Genomic DNA, 10,019 nt, shown 5'->3' with positions numbered 1-10,019 from the left:
CAGATCTGAGAGTCAACAGTCTTGCACAATTCACAGCGCTTACCAGAGCACATACCCTCCCCAGTGTCTATCACCCAGTCACCCCATCCCTCCCACCCCACCCCCCACTCCAACAACACTCAGTTTGTTTCCTGCGATTAAGAATCCAGGAGTCAGGGACTATTTCTTATAAACGCTAATCTTCTTTTACAATGCCTGGCATGGGTGTTGCGTGGAGTTCACTAACTGGGAGTAAGGATATTATGACCCATGTGGACAGTGGTGACAGGAGAGGCAGAGTAGATGACAGAAGACTTAGGATTGAGGTGCTGAGGATGGATGGGGAAGAAGACTGTGGTAGGTGGGTGAGAGAAGTATGGAAAGGAATTGCCTTGTATCCTTGGTCACTCATTCAATATGCTTAGGTACTGTAGGGGATGTGAATAGTATTCTTTTAGTTTTTCTTGTTAGGAGGTTTATTTATGTTTGGAGATTTCCTTTTAAAAGAGTGAGTTTAAATTGGAAGGTAACGGCAGACCAGTGGATAATATACACACGTTTACATACCCATACATGTACATTTAGTTTACCTTTTGACTTTTCCAATTCTTATTTCACTGTCATGAAGGACATTCTAAAAAATAAAGAAAAAATTTATTTCTAAAATTTCAGCCATGTTCTGCCCAATTAAAGTGGATTTGAAATAATTGAGATGTGGTGTTTTAAATTTCGGCTATGGTTAGAGCCACAGTCTGATATATGATTACATTTGAAGGAAAATGTACCTTTCAAGTTCAGAAACATACTAACAATTGCTCTCTAACTTCCTGTTTTTGATAATAGGACATTTCCAAGTTTGCAGAGAAGGATAATACCGTCCTTGGAGAAGGTGGAATCACACTGAGTGGAGGGCAGCGAGCAAGAATTTCCTTAGCAAGGTGAATATCTGATTATTGGTTCAGCGAGCATTTGTTGTAAATATCAAGCATGTAAAAATTATAGACATTTCTCTATTTTTTATATTCTGTTTCTAAAATTGAAAAATGCCTGGGGTTTTATTATTAGCAGGTTAAGAATCACCTTTAGGAACTATAGATAATGATTTAGTATTCATATTTGATGAAGGTGATGGCTTTTTCAAATTGCATGCTCTTTGGCATCTGTATATTTCTTTGCCTTATGGTATGATTTAGTACAAGTAAAAAACTCTGGGATTCTGCACAGCACAAGGAAAAAAGTGTGTTTTCGTTAAGTCTATCACAGGGCCCCCCATTTCCCCCCACCCCACAATGCACTCGCCTGCTTTAACCTTCTGTTTCTCCTTATTGGTTTACATAAACATATATTTTCAAATTTTCAACATAATTAGTAATGTTCATAACAAAATAGTAAGGCAAATGATGTCACATGGCTTCAAGTCTGTAATCTTTAGGGAAAAATAAATAGAACAAGCACATCTAACATTGTGGGAGACAGTGAAGTCCCTTGGTAGAGACATTCTTAGTCTAAGCATTTTGAGCTGTCCAAGAGAAGCACGTAAAGTTAATTTGTGTCAAGAAGAAAACTTTGTGGTTAAACTGTAACTTTCAGTTTAAAAAATTATTGGTAATATGAGAAGTCAATTGTTCCTCCAGTTTTATTTGAATAGGATTCTTACTGTGTTGCCAAGGTCGTTAACAAGAAATCACATTGACTTATTGACATGTTGGCTCCTTATTGATTCTTATTCTGATTGGAATTTGTCATATGTTGCCCAGTTTTGGATGGTGAATGTACTATTTCCATTTCTTGAGAAACTGTGGTCGTAGATGTGAAGGAGAGAGAGAGAAGTAAGAACTGAGTAGTAGGGAGCAAAGACCTTGAGGGTACATTTTGATGGGGTCTTTTATCTAGCTCTTGCATGTTATCTTCAAAAATAATTTACACTGCAAAAGTTCTTTTAGATTTCACTTTGCCTTTTTGCCATTTCTGACTTTTTAAAAAAATTACTTCTCTCAGTTACAAGCTGATTGAATACAATTTTTATAGAAAGGACCAAGAATTATATGTAAACACTGAATCCTATGTGTGGGATAGGGGTCGTGTCACTAACAGCCACACCTGAAAAATTAAACGTTGTGAAGATTTAATCTCATCTCCGTTAACATGGGACTATATCTTCATCTGTTCTCAGATCAATTTGATGAAGACTTTACTTCCTCATAAAATTTTTTTTTTTAACTTAAAAAGTAAAACTGATAAGGGTGTCCATTTTTGTTGTGAATTATTTATCCTTCCCTTGTTTGGAATTCTTGTAAATATGGTACAAAGACTGAAACTCTGGGGAACAAAATGCAATAGTAATATTACAGCAACAACAATTTGCTGGTAGTAGCCAACACCAAAAAACATGAAGATGTTTTTCTTAGGTAGTGCTGCTATTTAGTTGTGGTCTCTGACATTTTACAGTGTTGAAACAGTCTGTTTTCTTCTTCTTTTTTTTTTTTAAAGATTTTATTTATTTATTTGACAGAGAGAGAGATAGCGAGAGCAGGAACACAAGCAGGGGGAGTGGGAGAGGGAGAAGCAGGCTTCCCGCGGAGCAGGGAGCCCAATGCGGGGCTCGATCCCAGGACCCTGGGATCATGACCTGAGCCGAAGGCAGACGCTTAATGACTGAGCCACCCAGGCGCCCCAGTCTGTTTTCTTCTTTGCTTTCCCACCAACATGCAAGATCTTTGAGGGCAGGGATTGTGCCATTTTTACCATTGTATTCCCAGCACATAGCATGGTGCTTGGCTCTGAACAGATACGATTATTAAAAATTTTCTTTTTTTTTTTAAGACAATATTTTAAATTGTATGGTATGGTGTGATTCAGTTTAACTTCTGCTAGTTTATGCCACTTACATTTAGCAAAGCCACTTCAGTCGTTCTTGGATAATGTGAAAACCATAAAAATCATTTATGACTTACCTTTTTGCTTCTCATTTAGAATTGTCTCCACTAAATGACAGGAAATATTTAAAAAATCGAATTTAATATCCATTTTCTTTTTAGAGCAGTATATAAAGATGCTGATTTATACCTACTAGACTCTCCTTTTGGATACCTGGATGTTTTAACAGAAAAAGAAATATTTGAAAGGTATGTTCTTTGAATAATTTATAATGCTCATGCTAAAAGGGGAGAAGGAACACCATCAGAGACTGCATTTTACCCTTGAGAATTATGGCCACCATTGTGACTCACTGTGGCAGAAAGAGACATAGCACTCACTCAAATCTGATCTTCCCTTCACAGTCAAAATTCAGATCACTTCCGTTAAAACCTTTTCTGATTACCTCATGGTAAACCAGTTTCTTCCATTTTATTGTGACAACAATCACTATCTATATAGTTTTTGCAGTATTATTACCTTGTGGCATATATTATTTGAACTGGTTATTGTACTTAACGTTTTTACTCTTCTGTGTTAGATACGATATTTCTTAAGAAACTAAACAAGCTGAATGTTTTAATGCAGGTGACTGCTCAGACTATTCATCTACCTTGATACCGCCTACAGAACTTCTTCCTTAGTCACACAAAACTAGGGATATACATTTCATGGGAGCCCCCACTAGGGCTCAATGTATGTAAAATTCCTAAGAGGAGCAGTTTGTTATATGATTTGATTTCAGTTTCAAAATGATTTCATGAACTATAAAGTAGTTTATTAGGAGAATTACTATAATGCTCTTCTAAAATAAAGATGTTTTAAGCAATAAGGATGTAGAGGTGTGTGTGTGTATAAAATGGTTGCATTACCCCTAGAAGCACCTTTCCTAGAATTTAAATTTAATACCTAAGAGTTCTACAGTCCTAAGAGTGTGATAAGTAACTTCTTACTAATATAAACTTTGTTAGCCAAATTAGTATGTTAAAGTATAATCTAGAATGATGCCTCTTTCTTTCCCTCCCTTCCTTCTGTCCTTCCTTCCTTCAGATTTTATTTATTTAATTGAGAGAGAGAGCTAGCATGAGCGTGGCAGGGAGGGGCAGGAAGAGAGGGAGAAGCAGACTCCCCACTGAGCAGGGAACCCAAAGCAGGGCTAGATCCCAGGACCCCGAGATCATGACTCGATCCGAAGGCAGATGCTTAACTGACCGAGCCAACCAGGTGCCCCTAGAATGATGCCTCTTTCTATACAGTATGTGTCTTAATGTCTAAAAGAAATTGGTCTCCTTAGATGGTTCTAGTCAGGATTTACTTTTAAACTAAAAGGAAATTTTATTAGAGAAGGGTCAAATTTATTATTCAGTTCTCAGGTTTATTGATTTTTTTTTAACAAATCAGATTAGTCTTAATATAAGCTCTTGAGAACTAAATTCCTAGCCAACTTAAAAATGTAAAAGGAAATTAATAGGAAATGTAAAGAATGAGAAAGCTCTGGCATTTTTAAAGGACGCAGAAATATAGACCCCCAGGGATCTTTAAAGGTTATCTAACAATTCTTTCATTTTCTAGATGAACAAACCAAGACCCACAGGGTAACCAATTTGCTCAAATCCAACATTTATTTAATATCAGATATTTAATTTCACTCTAGATCTGTTAACACTCAACTTTATGATATAGCATACTCTAATAATTCAGTAATATATTTCATGCTATAATAATTCAAGAGGCACCAAATTAATTGCTGTTATTTACTTGTAGAATTATTTTAAGTATAATAATGACTTTTTATGATAGATGTTTTATATAAGAATACATTAATGTTAAAATGCAACACAAAGACTTGTAATAAAGTGTTTATATAATTGATATCTTATTTATATCTTTTTATATTCTTAAAGCTGTGTCTGTAAATTGATGGCTAACAAAACTAGGATTTTGGTCACTTCTAAAATGGAACATTTAAAGAAAGCTGACAAAATATTAATTTTACATGAAGGTAGCTGCTATTTTTATGGGACATTTTCTGAATTACAAAGTCTACGGCCTGACTTCAGCTCAAAGCTCATGGGATATGATTCTTTTGACCAGTTTAGTGCAGAAAGAAGAAATTCAATCATAACTGAGACTTTACGACGTTTCTCTTTAGAAGGAGATGCAGCTGTCTCCTGGAATGAAACAAAAAAGCAATCTTTTAAACAGACCGGAGAGTTTGGTGAAAAAAGGAAGAACTCTATTCTTAATCCAATCAATTCTATCAGAAAATTTTCGATTGTACAAAAGACTCCATTACAAATGAATGGCATCGAAGAAAATTCCGATGAGCCCTTAGAGAGAAAGCTGTCCTTAGTTCCAGATGGTGAGCAAGGAGAGGCCATCCTGCCTCGAAGCAACATGATCAACACTGGCCCCACGTTTCAAAGACGACGAAGGCAGTCTGTTCTGAATCTGATGACGTGCTCCCCAGGAAACCAAGGTCAAAGCTTTCACCAAAGGACAGCCGCATCCACCCGGAAAATGTCGCTGGCCCCTCAGCCAAACTTAACCGAAATGGATATATATTCAAGACGGTTATCTCAAGATAGTGGCTTGGAAATAAGTGAAGAAATTAACGAAGAAGATTTAAAGGTATGTATAAATGATCAGTGGTTTTGTGTTTGGCACAGAGTGCAACTGAGTGAAATGCAGTATATAATGTGATACAAAACTTACTCAAATTATGAGCTGAAGATGAGGATTATTTTAAGATTCAGAAAGTCCGGAGTCCATAAATTATGTAAGCAACTTCAAAATGTACAAGAATAAACTATTTCCTTTGGCAATGGATATCTCTCTTCCCGTAAAATGTATTGAAAGGGCTAGTGTTGGGTCCTTGAGTGGGTCAGTGATAATCATTATTATAAATTAGATAAATTGTAAATTATTATAAATCTGCTTTGTTACCACCTTAAAACCTCTGTGGGGAGAAGTGGAGTATAAATAAATACATAAACAAATAACAGCTTCAGTTATTTAGAAGCCAAGAAGTATTTGGTATGCAGGTAGCCTAAGTAAGGTATATAAGCATCTAGTTTCTCGACAGGACTAACTAACTAACTAACTAACTAACTAACTAACTAACTAACCCACCCATATTCTGGTTTATACATCAGTCTTAACCTGAATTTGTGTGGGCTTCTTTTTATCTTTTAAATTGGCTTTATAAGGTGGCTCTCTGGACAGGTTTCTCTTAAAGAAGGTATATGAAACTCAATGTATACGAGTGCCAGCCTTCAGATAGAAAGTCTTCTATATTCAGTTTTAAAGAATGAAACGCTTTTATTCTTCAAATAGGAGGCAACATAAAAGAGGAGGGTTTTTGTTTATTGTGTTTTGTTTTTTGCTAGAAAAATTCCTCAAGTGCCTTGCGTGAATTGGGCAGCATTGTAATGAATTGACTGTTTAATAGCGTAGATCATTTAAGAGCAGTATGACCTTTGGCAAGGCACAAGTCATTTGACATCTTTGGACCCAAATTTCCTCTTCTGTAAAATGAGAGAACAGAACAGGTGATCTCTAAAATGCATACTTTCAGCATTTCTATGATTTTACAAAGGTTTCCTAAGGGATGGTTTATGTGTATGGTTTTAATATCAATCTGAATGAATCTCTCAAACCAGAACCTATAAATTTCGTTGTAAAGAATGATCTCTTTAACTGATAATAGTTAGTATTTCGGATCACTTCTGTGCCAGGCAGCATATATTTCACCCCCACCACTACCCCAGGAGGTACGTAGCCTTATCCTCATTTACAGATAAAAAAACTAGAGTTTGGAGAAGTCCAGCTGCCTAAACTCAGGCAGCTCCTAGGATGTCAGTGGTGGTGTTCAGATTCAAATCCAGGTTTATTTGCTTCCAGAAATCTTTACGTCGAATCAGGGTGCTATATTTCAATTTCATAGAACCTCTTCTTTGAGTTTCTGGGGCTTCTTTTATGAATTTTGTTGACTTCTTAAGAAACAAAAGTATCTTTTCCCTTGGGAATATCTGGGTTTGCTCTTTTTCAAATTTTGGAAACGCATCCACCAAAGGACAAATAAAGACCACCAGGGAAATATACTAAAGATTAGAATTATATAACTTATGTCATATTTGGAAAGGGAGATAATCCCAGCTCCTGAGGAACATACAAACATCAGCTGGCCTTCCTGTCTCTTGGCAGACCTCTGTAGCCAGCGAAATTCCAAACTGTATTTGTCCACGGACCCCTGAAGAAATGGGTTAAATCACGGAGAGTTCTAGGCAACTTCAACTTGATGGTGCTATTTATTTGATAACAGGTGTGATGCTGTTACATTAAAATGGCAAAAAATGTCCAAAATCAATACAATTGTATCATCAGGGATTTACTTCTAGAATTTTGAAAAATTACAGCATTTCTCATTTTTTAAAAAGCTGTGTTGCTCCAGTGGACATTATACTGGCTATGGAGCGACATCACACGTCATTCAGAATGGTTCGGATTTGTTGAAACTCATTTAGCTTCAAATACCAGTGTTCCTTTTTCCACACATTCATTCAAAATGACGCCACAAGGGTGGTGTGAAACTGTGTTGTGTCCCTGTAGTAACCATGATTCTTTTTGTTAGGAGTTCTTTTTTGACGATGTGGAGAGCATACCACCAGTGACTACATGGAACACATACCTTCGATATGTTACTATCCACAAGAGCTTAATTTTTGTGCTAATTTGGTGCTTAGGTATTTTTCTGGCTGAGGTAAGAATTTTCTGTTGTAAAGTATTACTGTGATTTAAAGTTACATTAAGAATAACTTGGAAGGATATATACATATATATGCATATATAATGTGTATCTACGCATAGATGTATATATGTGTATATTTACAATTTTACATTATATAATGATATGTATAGTTTTATATAGTTCTATTGCTGTTTTCCTGTTTCATATACAGCATATAAAATATACTTAAATCATCTATTTCAAGAGCTTTTAGTAGAGAGGTTCAAAACCTCTAAGTAGAATGCCTTTATATGGATTGAAATAAAACAGTGAAAATTATTCTGTACTCAATTTTACGTTCATTTGACTATAGATAGTGCATTATTGAATATGCAAATAATGAATCACCACCTTTAAATGAAATTGAAATAAATATGTATTAGTGGCTTGGTAACCGTTTTAAGCAATCATTTCAGAGATACACATCACCCGCTCGCTTGCTTATAGAATTTGTCTGTCTTTGGTGCCACCATCTTGGTCTCTTTGTCACATCACATCACATCACCAGGATAAAACAACAAGGGAGGGAAGTGCAAACAGCATAGTAGGGCTGCAAGTGCAGTACACAACAATGTAAGAGGTTCTTGAAGCTGGATGGTGGATGAGGCTTCTCTGTAGATGAGGAGCAGCCACCAAAATGCTAAAAGGAGCCTGGCAGAGAATGTCTGTGGGTGAAGTGGCTCAGAGGCTGAATGGAGAGCATTTGCCCTCCAGTTGTCCAATGGGGCCAACGGAAATGCGGCACCAGCCAAGGACTTGCCATGAGGGAAGTTGGGATCAGTTTTGCTAAATCTTTTTGTTTATTGAGATTTTTTTTTTCTGTGAAGCCTTCCCATTTTTTAAATGTAGATAGTTGATTAAATAAAAACAAACAAATGAACGCTAGGTGGGTTCAACAAAACACATGTGTGGATTGGATTCAGCCTGTGAATGACTAGTTATCCTAGATATTTATTCCAGGGGACACCGCTGGATGCTCCCTAATATACAAGCTAAATCTGACATGAAGACCCATACTGCCTTCAGGGAAGAAATGACCCAGGTGAAGAACTGCCTCGCCTGAGACAGTGTAAATGTATATGTAACCAAAACCCAATCTTACAGCTACAGGTGTTTTCCTATTGTTGGGATGTTTCTAACCTCAGTGGAGAGGTCTACATAGAATATCATCACTTCTCCCTGACCAACTAAGATAGTGTTAAACATCTAAAGGCATATATATATATATTTGCTATATATATATATATATATATATATATATGTATATAGCAAAAAGTTGTGCATACTGTTTCATCTATAAACCATCAGTTTCCATTTGATCCTTGAGTTCCAGTGATGTCTCTTCTTTTTTTTTTTTTTAAGATTTTATTTATTTATTTGACAGAGAGATAGAGAGAGAGCACAAGTAGGCAAAGAAGCAGGCAGATGGAGAGAGAGAAGCAGGCTCCCCGCAGAGCAGAGAGCCCGATGCGGGACTCGATCCCAGGACCCTGGGATCATGACCTGAGCCGAAGGCAGCCGCTTAACTGAATGAGCCACCCAGGCGCCCGATGTCTCTTCTTTTGTAAATTAAGACACCCGATGGAGGTTGGCTGAGTTGTAGTGTAGTACAGTACCAAATGTGGGGTCACATAGCCTTGGCCGTGACCTCAGACTGTCTTGTTAACACTATGAAACTGAGCAAGGTAGTCAACCACTCTGAGCCTCAATATACTCATCTACAAAATGGAGATTGTAATAGTACCAACTTCCTTGGTCATGTTTGTGAGTTAAGACACATCATGGCTGTAAAGCGCTTAATATGGGGCTTGGCACAGGGTGAGCAATGCTAGTTGCTGTTCTCATTGATGCCCTTAATAGTCTTACCACTTTTATAAAGCTCAAGATAGTTTGAGGTGAGCCAGTCCATAAACTGAGATATAATGAAAGTTTCAATAATCGCTTTTATACTTTAATAAAAATAGGGGGTTGGGTAATTTGACACTCTCGCATGAGTCATAAAAATTGCTTTGAAATGTATTTTAAATTTACCTCATTAATCTCTGCTAGTCATGCCAAATGACCAACATTAATGGAATGAAACATAGTCCTGTGCCACATTTACTCTCAAACCAGCCCTTCGTAACTGTTAATAATTTAAATCTCTGCACTGAAAGGTCACCTTTCTTGACTGTCCTCAGTTTATAGAGTTACATAAGAAAAAATGGTCGTATCTGAATATGGCAATGATTTATGTTAATTTATAGGATCTTTGTCCTATCCAGCTCCGTAGAGTTGAACTTAATGCTCCTTTCAAAATGGTGTATAATTGGGCGCCTGGGTGGCTCAGTTGGTT

General features: G+C 36.7%; 1 protein-coding gene across 1 annotated transcript in view; it reads left to right on the top strand.

The window, feature by feature from the left end:
- CFTR (CF transmembrane conductance regulator) overlaps positions 1-10,019 on the top strand; it is a 157,264-nt gene that overhangs the window by 81,903 nt on the left and 65,342 nt on the right. Inside the window, exons 11-14 of the mRNA XM_081800915.1 lie at positions 823-917; positions 3,018-3,104; positions 4,800-5,526; positions 7,529-7,657. Coding sequence (XP_081657041.1) covers positions 823-917; positions 3,018-3,104; positions 4,800-5,526; positions 7,529-7,657 — 1,038 coding nt within the window. The remainder of the gene's footprint in view (positions 1-822; positions 918-3,017; positions 3,105-4,799; positions 5,527-7,528; positions 7,658-10,019) is intronic.

Source organism: Leptonychotes weddellii, chromosome 12, assembly GCF_054177405.1.
Source record: "Leptonychotes weddellii isolate Sample4059 chromosome 12, ASM5417740v2, whole genome shotgun sequence".
Taxonomy (NCBI): Eukaryota; Metazoa; Chordata; class Mammalia; order Carnivora; family Phocidae; genus Leptonychotes; species Leptonychotes weddellii.
Note: the sequence above shows the minus strand (reverse complement) of the source record. Positions and strands in the feature narration are given on the sequence as shown.